The sequence below is a fragment of the Urocampus carinirostris genome, chromosome 15 (assembly GCF_059441175.1).
Source record: "Urocampus carinirostris isolate Australia breed hairy pipefish chromosome 15, RoL_Ucar_1.0, whole genome shotgun sequence".
NCBI classification, from domain to species: Eukaryota; Metazoa; Chordata; class Actinopteri; order Syngnathiformes; family Syngnathidae; genus Urocampus; species Urocampus carinirostris.
The window spans coordinates 6,105,217-6,117,816 of record NC_142363.1 but is presented as its reverse complement, the minus strand read 5'-3'; the positions used below and the strand labels follow the sequence as shown (position 1 = coordinate 6,117,816).

The 12,600-nt window shown below is 37.9% G+C and overlaps 1 protein-coding gene across 1 annotated transcript; it reads right to left on the bottom strand.

The window, feature by feature from the left end:
- Positions 1 to 353: 353 nt before the first annotated feature.
- Positions 354 to 11,433, bottom strand: fam177a1a (family with sequence similarity 177 member A1a). Its single transcript, XM_088354231.1, has 5 exons — positions 11,270 to 11,433; positions 8,718 to 8,900; positions 4,811 to 4,877; positions 3,486 to 3,583; positions 354 to 902 (listed from the first exon to the last, which is right to left on the bottom strand). The coding sequence occupies exons 1-5, from the start codon at positions 11,336 to 11,338 to the stop codon at positions 687 to 689; spliced, it is 633 nt and encodes a 210-aa protein (XP_088210357.1). The 5' UTR covers positions 11,339 to 11,433; the 3' UTR covers positions 354 to 686.
- Positions 11,434 to 12,600: the final 1,167 nt, after the last annotated feature.

Below are 12,600 nucleotides of genomic sequence, written 5' to 3'. Positions count from 1 at the left end.
TCATTAAAAGAACATCACAGAAGCCATTTGGAAGTGGAAAGAGTCAGCTCTTCTCAGTGAGTCGGGCCAAAAGAGCCAGTTTTCTAAATAGAGCTGTCCTCTTGGGTGCAAACAGTAAGGAGTAGTGGCACTTCTCATGACAAAGCCATAATGGCAAGCCACTAGATGGGCATGTCGGCGTCATTTCCACGCACTTGAAAAAAATTCATCGTCTATGGTCTATTATCAGACTGCCAAAAACCTTGGCAACGGCAACAATTTCAAGCATTTCTAAGCATTTCAAAACTGAAGCATTTGCCGGACCTTAAACACAACATTAAAAATCAGGCAATTTCAAGGATTTCAAGCACCCGTATGAATCCTGTGCTTTATTTTGAAAATACAGTAAATCCTCTGAAAGCATGGATGACATCATGTTATCAAAATGCATAGACCTTATGTATTAGGCACTTCCATTTCTTAACTGGAGTGCAATTCAGCGCATATCGGAGATTAAACTGCTACTCTTGTCAACAAATGTTCAATCAATCAAAATTAAAAAATAAATAAAGCTTAAACAACTTGCTGAAGTCATAATTTTTTTTTTCTTACAATGCTTAAATAAACAAAACGCAAACATAAAAGTATTAATGTTACAAGTAAAGTAGATTAGCTTTGATTCTAGTGGCAAGTCAAACGCTTTGTTGTCATGAGGGCAGAGGACAAGGCGCTTTGTTGTCATTGGGAGTGTCGCAAGCTTCTTCGGCGTCGTGGTCGAAGGAAACGTTTACAAAGGAAGTACTTGAGGCTTCGGGCTGCTCGGCGGTGGGCGGCACGGGATCCTTCCCCTCGCTCTTCTGCTGCTTCGCAAATTGGCGCTCGGCTTCGTCAGCCAGGCGGTTTTCCTCCTCCTCTTCCTCTTGCTGCAAGAAGAAATTGCTGTGATGCTTTAAGACAAGGGTGTCAAACTCATTTTAAGTCGGGGGCCACAGGATAGAACAAACACTTTCTCGGGGGCAGGACTAGTAGATTAGAGGGAAAGAGAGAGAGGGTGGGACAAAGAAAGAGAAAGTAGAAAGAGAGCGAGAAAGAGAATGTTAGAAACAAAAGAGATTAAAAAAAGAAATAGTGAGAGAGGGGGAAAAAAAGAGAGAAATGAATAAATCCTAAGAGAAGAAAGAGAGGAGAGAAAAGAGAAAGGAAGAAAAATAGAACGGGAAAGCAAGAGCGAGAGAGAAAGAAAGAGAGAGAGAAAAGGAAAAAAGGAAAAGAGAGTAAAAGAAGGTAAAAAGACAGAGACAGAGAGAGAGAGACAAAGGAATAAAGAAAGACAAAAAGAGACAGAAAGACAGAGAAAGAGAGAAAAACAGAGAAAGAGAGAAAGACAGAGAGAGAGAGAGAAATAGAATAGAAGAATAGAATATACCTTTATTGTCATTGTTACAAAATGGGTTAACATATTGTGACAACGAAATTGGGCATGACACTCCAGTTCTACACATTCACAGTGAGGTATGAGCCAAGATGATAAAGGAACAGAGAAGATAAGGTTATAAAACAAGGGGGATAAGGCTATAGTTATAATTTACATGGTATTTACACAAGAAATGTCGGCATGTGGGATGTTACATACAGTGTTATCGTGATACCGATGGAGAGAGAGAGAGAGAGAGAGAAAGAGAGAGAGAAAGAGACAAAGACAGAGACAAAGAGAAAGAGACAGAGACAGAGATACAAGTACAGCATTTGTGAGAGGCACCTGGATTTGGCAACATCAAGAGGACATATTTCAACATGCGGCTCGTTTTTCTCTTGCACTTCTCTCAGAGTTGTCTCGCCTGTTTGACACCCCTGCTTTAGGTGTTCCCAAACTGATTTTCTTCTTCAATTGGGCACAAAACGTGAAGTGGTTCTCCCCACAATAATCAGGGATCGTACACCTTTTCTACGGTCAAATTCAAGCACTTTCAAGGGCAGTTTTTCAAGTACCTTTAATTGGAAAAAAATCCAGCACCGATCAAAAGAACATTTTTTTCGTTGACTTTGATGACCAACATGAAATCGCTATCTTGCTGCTAGAACATACTTTAGGCCATTTTGAGCGGTTTCTATCTATGATCTTTTTGTGTAAATGGGCTGCTATAAACTGACATGAATGTTGCCATTCTGCTTCAACAATGCAGGCGCAGCTTGGCTAAGTCACACTTGTTTACAAACACAAAAAGGGCTCTGTAGGTGTTGGCTAATAATAAGAGTTCAATACAGAAGACAAAAAATGAGACTACCGTATGTGTAAAAAGCAGAAATATTTGCCAAATTATTACTTGTTGTAATGATATTGATTGTTTCGAAGCAGACTGCATTCAATCTGTCAATCTTAAAAACTCCTGATATTTTGCTTTTTGTTTTACTTATTTCAGTTTATATTTATTGCGTTTTTTTAGAGGATCTGTGTCTAAATTGGCTCAAATAGAAATGTAAATGTGTTGTTTTTTGCATTTTGAGCACTGAAGAGTTAATAGTTTTATTATTTATTTTATTGTTTTGCATTATCAGGGATTCCGTTTTATTGGTCAATTTTAAAACTGTTCAGTGTGTATTTTATTTTTTAGATCTGTGAATATTTTAAATTGTATTTAATTTTTATTTTAGGGATGTCCTAAAAATACTAAAAAATGTGGTGCATATTGTAATTCTTATTGATTATATATCACAAAGAAAATCTGAGGAGCCGTTTAGGGTCCAAAAAAGCCGGCTCCTCTCAGTGAAGCCGGCTTTTTAGAGAGAGACGGAATTCCCATGACCAGTCTGCCAAACCTGTCCTTGGATGTGGCAGTAACGCTTTATTGGCCAAAACTTAATAAAGCGGACTGAACCACCATCTGCATCATTTTTACGCACTTTTTCATTTTTCTTCATTTAAAAGCGTGTTCTACAGAGTCTGACTGCCAGGTAACACAGCAATTGAAATAGATAAAAAAAATTCTAGCATTTTCCTAAAAAACCAAAACAAAGTTCAAGCATTTTCTAGGATTTCAAGCACCCTTGTGAACCCTGTAATAATGTATTTTAGTTTGGTTTAATTCTTCTTCATATGTGTACAAATGCCTCTGTTAATATTAAACTTTAAAATTAGCCTGTCAATTTAACTGTAAAAAAAATTGTATTACATCACACCAAAATAAAAAGAACGCTTTAAACGTGATTTTTCTCAAGTTTTTGATCTGAAAAAGGTGGATGGAAGCCCATAATTCAAATGGAAATATCTTCGAAATAGTTTACATAAGCTTTGACTATGGTATCATTTTAGAGCTCATTTATTATACTTTCCATTGATACTAAAAAACAAATTTGATATTTTCCTCACTCTGACTCATTTTGGTAGATCGGGTTGCATCGAGATTTTATGCAAAATATATGCACTTTTTCCTCACATTTTGTATGTTTAAGAATTTGAGATTACCTTTGAAATAACGAATCTGATGTGATGGGTGGATTTCACGTACCTCTTTCTTGATGCGATAATATTCGTCGATGGCGTACTGGTATTTAGGAGCGGTGATGCCAAACAGAGAGGCCAGTTTCTCACCCATATAGTCACATACTACAAAAAAGACACGCAGAATATCAAGATTTGGCAGAAAAAAATGTTATGCGTCACCAAGTGGCTGTTTATACAAAAGGGAATATTATTTTCTACTTGTTAAAATACATCAAATCTTTTCTAAAATGTAAAAAAGTGATTTTTAACTAATTTAAGTTCGGGGCCCAGTGGTAAAAAAAACAAACCTCCCACGGGAGCAGAACTAGTAGAAAAAAATAGCAAGGAAGAAAGAAAGAAAAAAAAAGACAGAAAGACAGAGAGGGAGAAAGCGAAAGAAAAAAGCGTGATAAAGAGATAAAGAGAGAATGAGAAAAAAAGACAGAGAGAGAAGAAAAAGAGACAAAGAGGGAGACCAAAAGAAAGAAGAAAGAGACAGAGAGAAAGAAGGATAATAAATAGAGAGGGAGAAAGAAAAGAGGAAAATACATAGAGAGACAGGAGGATGAGAGAGATAGAGCGAGAGAGGGAGAGAGAGAGAAAGAAAAGTAGATAGTAAGAAAGAATGACAAAAAGAAAAAAATAGAGAGGTCAGGAGAGAGAGAAGAAAGTGACTGAAAGGGATGGAAAGAAGGGGAGACAGAAGAAATACGGAGAGAGAGAGAAAAAGCACAGAGGGAGAAAAAAGCGGGAGAGTAAAACAGAGCAAAAAAGAGAGGTAGAAAAAGAGAAAGGAGATAATGACAGATAGAGAAAATGAGGAAAAAAGGGTCTGAGAGAGATGAGAAAGGGACGGAGAGAAAGAAAGACGAATAGAGAAAATGAAAGAAAGAGAAAAAGAGAAAGAAAGCTAAGAGAAACGTGGGAGAGAGAAGGACAATTGAAAAGACAAAGAAAGAGGAAAATAATGAGGGAAAATCGAAAAAGAGAGAGTGAGAGAGAGAGGGAGAAAAAGTGACAGAATAAGAAAAATGGAGAGAGGGCGCTAAAGAAACAGAGAGACTGAAACTGAGAGAAAAAAACGAGAGAAGAGAGAATAAGAAGAAATAGAGACAAAGAGGGAGAGGAAGAGGAAGAGAGGAAAGGTGAGCGTGAGAAAGAGAGAGATAGTAAGAGAGAAAGAAATACAGCTCCGGTTGCCTGTGAATGGTGCCTGGCTTTGGCAGCATCCAGTGGACATATTTTAGAACTGCAAGTAATTTTTCTCTCAGCGTATTCACGCAGGCCTGATCAAAACCCTTAATAGAAAATAGAGGTCAAATAAGTTCTTTTTTTTAATTGTTGGGTTACCTGAGATTGTTGAGGTAGCCATTCTCCACATTTGAAACCAGAAGTATGGTCCCCAGGTCAGTTTTGACTAGAACATAGAACGGGACACGAGCATTTTTCTCACGGACTACTTTTAAGTAGAAGACAGCACAAAGGATTCCCCAACAATGAGGGATACAAAATAATTGTCAGGCCGAAATGACAACATGAAAAAAAAAAAGACCTTGGAGCTACACTACAATCTTCGATCAGCAGACACTACTTTTCAGAAAGATTCTGAGCATTAACAATACCTTGCGTAAGTATTTGCCCCCCAAGACAGCAACAATATCAAAAGTTCCATTAGCTCAGTGTCCTCGTTTGTCCGCGTCCCTGCGTCCTAGACGCATCATTTTTGCTGGGGACGCATCGTGTCAAATCAACGTGCGTCCCCGGGACGCAACTTTTTTGACAAACAATTGTCATTAACCCGATACTTTTTTTAAACAAAGATTTAGCGCACTCAACTTTTCGTCAGGCAGAGACGCCATTGTTGTTTTGGTCTCGCGGTTCGAGTTTTCGTCTGCACGCCGATCTCGGAAAACAAGATTACGTCATTGTTGTGGTCGAGGTCCGTCTCTTTTTAGAGAACCGGCTTTTTCGGCTCAACTCATTAAAGAGAGCCGGCTCTCAACGGGCTCACTTGCTTTGATGCATTATATTACGGATTATGATGTTGTATAAATAAGTTAAGAAAAAAAGGAAGTATAAAAGGAGAAAATGAAAAAAAGACAGGTTTGTGGTTATCCCTTTAATCAGTATATTACCAACAATAATTTAATGCAGAAAATTAATTAATAATTTGAATAAGAAAATGTATTATTCTACTTAATTATATTTGCATGTATTTTTTCCTTCTACAGTGAAGGTCCAAGCTACTTCATTTTGAACTTTATTTATAATAAACCTCATTCATGTCGAGCAACTAAGTGTCTCACAACAAAATGTTCATTAACAATATATGATATAAAGAAACACATGTACAATATAACATGTTAAACTACATAAACACGTTTGAAAAAAAATATGGTGTAAGATTTTTTTGTATTTTGTAAGGGAAACTATGACAGTTTGTAAGTGCATGGATCCATGGAGGTTGACAGTTAGTATTAGGTGAAAATCAACACAAAATTGCTAATTTCTTCAGTGTAATAAGTCGAAACATAATGCAGAAAGTGATAACAACGGCAATAATTCCGGCAGGAAAAAACGGCAGATAAATTCTTCGGAAGATCGCGGAGGCAAGGAAAACTAGTGTGTTGAAGCCAACGATTTGATGAAAGAAAATAAACAAAAGAATATAGATTAATATAATTATTTCAGCAATATTATTTTGTATAATGTAAAATATTGCTGTGAACTGAAAAATCTTGAAGTGATAACTGATTTGTATTACCAATAAACTGTGATGATTAAAACTGAAAGAATATATGGATTTATATTATATATTTGTCGCCGATTTACAATTTCAACCTCGATAACACTAAATTTTGGGGACCCATAGATCTCTGTTGGGACCCATAGATTTTTGAGCATGCGAGTCCCCGGGACCCATCACTTTTCAGAGTTAAAATGAACACTGTTAGCCTCATTGTTTCATACTGGTCTCACGCTGATTCAATATTTAACTACTTGTACTGGTATTAGTGGACATCCCCAATCACAGTAAGTTGGATGTTGTTTTTTGTTGCTAAATTTGGCTGTTTTCTCAAATCACTGCCTTAAAAGGTAATTTTTTGTCGCTACACTTGCAACATGTGCAACCGCTTCTCATGGTTTCCATACTTTTGAGGCCTGGATTTTGGCCATTCTAACACCTTTATATTGTTAGTTTTTAAAGCATTCCGTTGTAGATTTTGCTTAATGTTTAGGGTCGTTGTCATGTTGGCAGGAATGTTGGAACCTGTGCACCATTCACAGATAACTTGAATACTCTCAGCTGGAAAACAGGTGGGATAATAGCTTGAAGCCTTCCCTGGTACCATGTCAAATTTGATCACAACCTGACATTTTTCTCAGGGAAGGTCTAGGCGTTTCCAAAAGTGGTCATTTAGAACAGTTTACAGCTAAAATACCTCTGCAACGATGCTTTGGCAATTTTTTTAGACATTTTGAAAGAGTTAAAAGTTTGACTTCTCTTTCAAAAAGTCAATCAATGATTGTGCACACTCGAGCGTGACAATGGTGCGTAAAAATGAATCATTAGTGGGGTATAATTTGAATACATAGTTTATGTCAGAATTGAATTGGCTAAACAATGTGTCAATCATCTTTTGAATCGGTTACTACTGTCTCAAGATATTTGGAGTTAAAGAATGCAATCACAATTTTATAAGCTAATGCGGGCCGTTGGAACGTTAAGGGGTTAAAAACCATATGCTCAAATTTAAGAACCAAACTCAATTTGGTCTTTGTACATGCCGGACCAGATTGAATTCTGAATTTTTAAAAAGCCATAGAAATAAACTAATTCACATCAACTTATTACATTTTAAGACGAGCGCACACGTGGCGCCAACCGCGTGGGGAATTTGGCATCTACAATGTTTTTCAGTTCTGCTCCCAGCTGTTTACGTCATTTGTTTTCGGGTCATGTAACCATTCAAGATAGTGTTTACAAAGATGAGCACACATTTACTACTGGGCAGAAAGAAAACGAGAATGAGGGCTGCATCGCGTTAAATGTTAGTCCTGTATTTCTGGACAACAGTGCTAGGGTAACCATACTGTGGAGAATACTTCCAGTTTGCAACACAGACGTGAAGGTCATCTCTTAGCATAGGTGGTTGCATTGGCAATGAACCCAATTTCATTTGCTTGTTACTGTTCCTCGAAGTTTAAAAGAAACATTAGCGACCTGACATTGATGCAGATTATATGGAAATAGAAGTTTAGCGTATTTAATCAGATAACTTCCAATGCTGTTCAATTTGTCTAGCTGGCGAAAGAGAGAATAGATTGGAGTGAGGATAGCAGAGTAACGATTTATGAATGAATGGATTCATTCCAGTGGTGAAACCAGATGTCCTGGTGGTAATTTATGTTCTACGAAATACAGTAGCTTGTGAAACTATTTGGCCCCCTAGAACTTTGTGACCTTTTGCCACATTTCAGACTTCAAAGATAAATATCTAAAACTAATTTCTTGTGAAGAATCAACAATAAATGGGACACAACCAAAAAGTGGAACACAATTTATTGGGAATTTAAACTTTTTTAACAAAAAAAAAAAAAAAAAAAAGTGGGTGTGCAAAATTATTCAGCCCTATTGAGTTACTTTGTAGCGCCACCTTTTGCTGAAATTACAGCTGCAAGTCGCTCAGGGTATGTCTCTATCAGTTTTGCACATCGAGAAAAATGATATTTTTGCCCATTCCTCCTTGAAAAACAGCTTGAGCTCAGTGAGGTTGGATGGAAAGGGTTTGTGAACAGCAGTCTTTCCACAGATTCTCAAATGGATTGATTCATGATTGTGTCCCATTTATTGTGGATTCTTCACAAGAAATTACAGTTTTATATCTTAATGTTTGAAGTCTGAAATGTGGCAAAAGGTCACAAAGTTCAAGGGGGCCAAATAGTTTCGCAAGCCACGGTACATTATTTTAATCTAAATGTATTCATTTATTTTTGGATGCAACCCTAGCTCTAACTGTCGTTTTAATTCAATGCACTATACAGTTCAGTGCGCCTTATATATATGAAAAACATATCAAAAAATACGATTTTTTTCGGAGGGTGCTGCTTATAATCTGGGGCGTTTTATAGTGCAGAGAATACGACAATCAAAATGTCGTGTTTGGACAAATGGTGGCCTATACAACATATTGTTTGGAAATCTTTTGTGATGACTGCCGTTTTAGCAAATTTGGAGCTATTGATGTCGACTCACCGAATCCACAGTAACTACTTCTTTCTCCACAACTTCTTCTTCATCTTCATCATCAGTGCTGTACTCCTCCATGGTCTCACCACTTGCAAAGTAGATGGTCCTGCGAGGAACCTTAACCTTTTTCTTGCTCTCCCCAGAGTTGCCCATCTCTACTCTCTCGAACTCTTCCACTTCATCTTGACTCTTAAACACATGCACATACATCATTATTTTACTGATTAGCGCAGTATTTTTCAACCAGCATGCCAAGGCACACGAGTGTGCCACAGAAATTTGACCAATTTTATCATTGCAAAAAGGCATGTTCTGTATCTTTGCTTTCTTCCAGTGAGCAACCTGGTAATGGTAACAATCATCCATATCAGTAGGTGGCAACAGATTACAATTATTTTTTATCATTAAATATGTATTATCAGCTCGTGAGGTAGTACGGAGATCCCTTATTATAACGCAGTTTAGTTCTTTCTGTATTGCTACTTTACAGATTTGCATCTTGCATTGTGTTCTGCATTCTAATCGGCTAAACCAGGGATGGAAGATTATTTTTTACAAGGGGGCCACATTAAATACAGGAAATATTTTGGAGGGTCATATCAAAGTGTTGACCTCCATTCTGCATAATACTAATTGTGTTTCTTTATAATAAAGCTGCTTTGATTGGAAAAGTTGATACAATTGGCAAAGGAAGACTGTATGTATAATTAAAAGTGGTGTGCGGGGTTTGAGGTGTCCTTAAAAAGTTGGAGATTAAATATTTTCTCTTTATTTATTACTCAAGATCGCACCTAATTTGCACAACTGTATGGATTACAGACACAACTTTACATGATTTGCCGGCGTCATGGAAAACTGCATTTACCTTATAGATAAACAATTTATTTTTCCATTATCAAACATTTATGAAAGAGCTCCAGGGAGCCACTAGGAAACACCAAAGACCCGCATGTAACACCAGAACAAGTTTAACAGGTAGAGAAGTCAAACTTTGTTGGCAATGGAAAGCATCTTCCTCTGTTTAGCCAACCAGAATTCAAAACAGTGATAAGTCAACCACGATACAAGGGACTTCGGTATAGTCTCATCTCATCTCATCAGCCGTACCGCTTATCCTCATTAGGGTCGCGGGGGGGCTGGAGCCCATCCCAGCCATCTCCGGGCAGTGGGCAGGGGACACCCTGAACTGGTTGCCAGCCAATCGCAGGGCACACAGGGACAGACAATGCATTCGCTCATTCACACCTAGGGACAATTTGGACCGGCCAATTCACCTGAAATGCATGTTTTCGGAACGTGGGAGGAAACCGGAGTGCCCGGAGGAAACCCACATAAGCACGGGGAGAACATACAAACTCCGCACAGGAAGTCTGGAGCTGGATTTGAACCCACGACAGGTTCCCATGACATGAACTGTGCCGCACAAGCGCTAACCACTGCGCCGCCGTGCTGCCCTACTTCTGTATAGTAAAAAGCAAAAATTACAGAAAAATATTGACCAAAATAAATAACTTGTATTACTTCCTACGCCACGGTGAGCACAAACAATAACAAATCTTTATAGTACTTTCAGGCAACATGATAATTTAAAGGGAAATTGTGTATTATTTGACCACTAGAGGTTGCTGTTTTGTGCCGTGCACCTAAAAAAAAAGTGCTTAAAATCACAAGGGAGAAATACAAACTATGGATATCAAAACAGCCTATTTTTCGTATTATTTATTCGAGTACTGTATTTATTCATTTTAGTTAATTATTTGTTTACATCAATGTTGATTTTTTTCATTAATGACGCTTTATTTTACCACTGCAGCAAGGCGGCGCAGTGGTTAGCGCGTGTGCGGCACACTTATGCGGTCATGAGATCGAACCTCCTGTGTGGAGTTTGCATGTTCTCCCCGTGCTTGCGTGGGTTTCCTCCCACATTCCAAAAACATGCATGTCAGGTTAATTGGCCGGTCCAAATTGTCCCTAGGTTAATCGTGTTCCCTGCCCACTACATGAAGATAGCTGAGATGGGCTCCAGCACCCCCGCGACCCTACTGAGGATAAGCGGTGCGAGTAATGGATGGTTGGATGGATGGATACTTTACCACTTAATAAGTGCCAAAATACACGAAAGCTATCCCTAAGCTTTAAAAAAATAAAAAATAAAAACTATGAAACTGGTGCAAGGTATTCTTCTTTAATAACACTTTAGTTCCTTGAGATTTTTATTTATGAAAAAAAATGTGTGTCTCGGCCAAAGAGGTTAAGAAATCCTGGTTTAACGTTCAAACTCATATTAAAAGATAAAATGACACCAACACAACGAACTTCCAACTACGATACCACAAAAAAACGATGCAAAATACTCATGACGAAGAGGCTAACAGGCAGTTTAAACAAATATACTTGAGACTAATCGTTTCGAAAGAAGATTAAAACTAATAAAACAGTTCTGGGTGTCTTCACGCTGTAAACACAAGCTAAGGAAGTAAAAAAAGAACAGCATTAGAATACAATCTGTGATTACAAAAGTAACCAAAACAAAAAGCGTAACCCTGCAGAAAGCTCACCTTATTCACTTCCATGGTTCTTCCTACCGAAACGTTAATATTAGTTAAATATAAAGAAAAGTCTGCCATATCAGTTAGCAGCTTCCTCAAAAAACGTCACCGTTTTACTGCTGTACTGACAACACAGACAGGAAATAGATAGAACAACGATAAACGCAAGCATGTCCACCATATTTGATTGGGCAGAAGAGGAAACAGCATGGAAAGCAGTGCTTACAAAAGTACGGGTTGTGTAAAATAAACTTTTTATTTCAAGAATATTATGTTAGATCTGCGAAAATATTTAAACATTTTGTATTATAAATGTGTCTTGGTTCCTCTGTGAGGTTTTGTTTTAAAGGGACACTGTGTAATACATACCTGTCAACCTCCATGGCTCCAAGCTTACAAACGGTCGTATTTACCCTTACAAAATAATCTTACACTATATATTTTTTTCAAACGTGTTTATTTATGTAGTTTAACACGTTATATTGTACATGTGTTTCGTTATATCATATATATGTTAATTAACATTTTGTTGTGAGATACTAAGTTGCTCGACATGAATGAGGTTTATTATAAAAAACAGTTCAAAAATGAAGTAGCTTGGACGTTCACCGTAGAAGGAAAAAACACATGCAAATTTAATTAATTTGAATAATACATTTTCTTATTCAAATAATGAATTCATTTTCTGCATTAAATTATTGTTGGTAACACAAACCTGTCATTTTTCATTTTCTCCTTTTATACTTCCTTCTTTTCTTAACTTCTTTATACAACATCATAATTTGTAATATAATGCATCAAAGCAAGTAAGTCGATTGAGAGCCAGCTCTCTTTAATGAGTTAAGCCGAAAAAGCTGGTTCTCTAAAAAGAGACGGACTTCCTTTCACTACACAACTACCACATGAAATCCGATGTTTTTAAGACCACATGTATTTCAAATTTACTCAATCTCGAGATCAGCGGCGCAGTGGTTAGCGCATGTGCGGCATAGTTCATGCCTTGGGAACCTCCTGTGTGGGTTCAAATCCAGCTCCAGACTTCCTGTGCGGAGTTTGTATGTTTCCCCCGTGCTTGCGTGGGTTTCCTCCGGGCACTCCGGTTTCCTCCCACATTCCAAAAACATGCATTTCAGGTGGATTGGCCAGTTCAAATTGTCCCTAGGTGTGACTGAGCGAGTAAGTTGTCTGTCCCTGTGTGCCCTGTGATTGGCTGGCAACCAGTTCAGGGTGTCCCCTGCCCACTGCCCGGAGATGGCTGGGATGGGGTCCAGCCCCCCGCAACCCTAATGAGGATAAAAGCGGTACAGCTAATGAGATGAGATGAGAGACTAACAGAACCT

Bases quoted from the DNA above. Each gene is read 5' to 3' on its own strand.
- fam177a1a (XM_088354231.1), bottom strand. From the start codon at position 11,338: ATGGCAGACTTTTCTTTATATTTAACTAATATTAACGTTTCGGTAGGA. The intron at 4,878-8,717 runs GTGAGTCGACAT...TCTATGTTCTAG, and splicing joins AAGTAGTTACTGTGGATTCG to TCAAAACTGACCTGGGGACC. The intron at 903-3,485 runs GTACGTGAAATC...TTCTTCTTGCAG, and splicing joins ATTATCGCATCAAGAAAGAG to CAAGAGGAAGAGGAGGAGGA.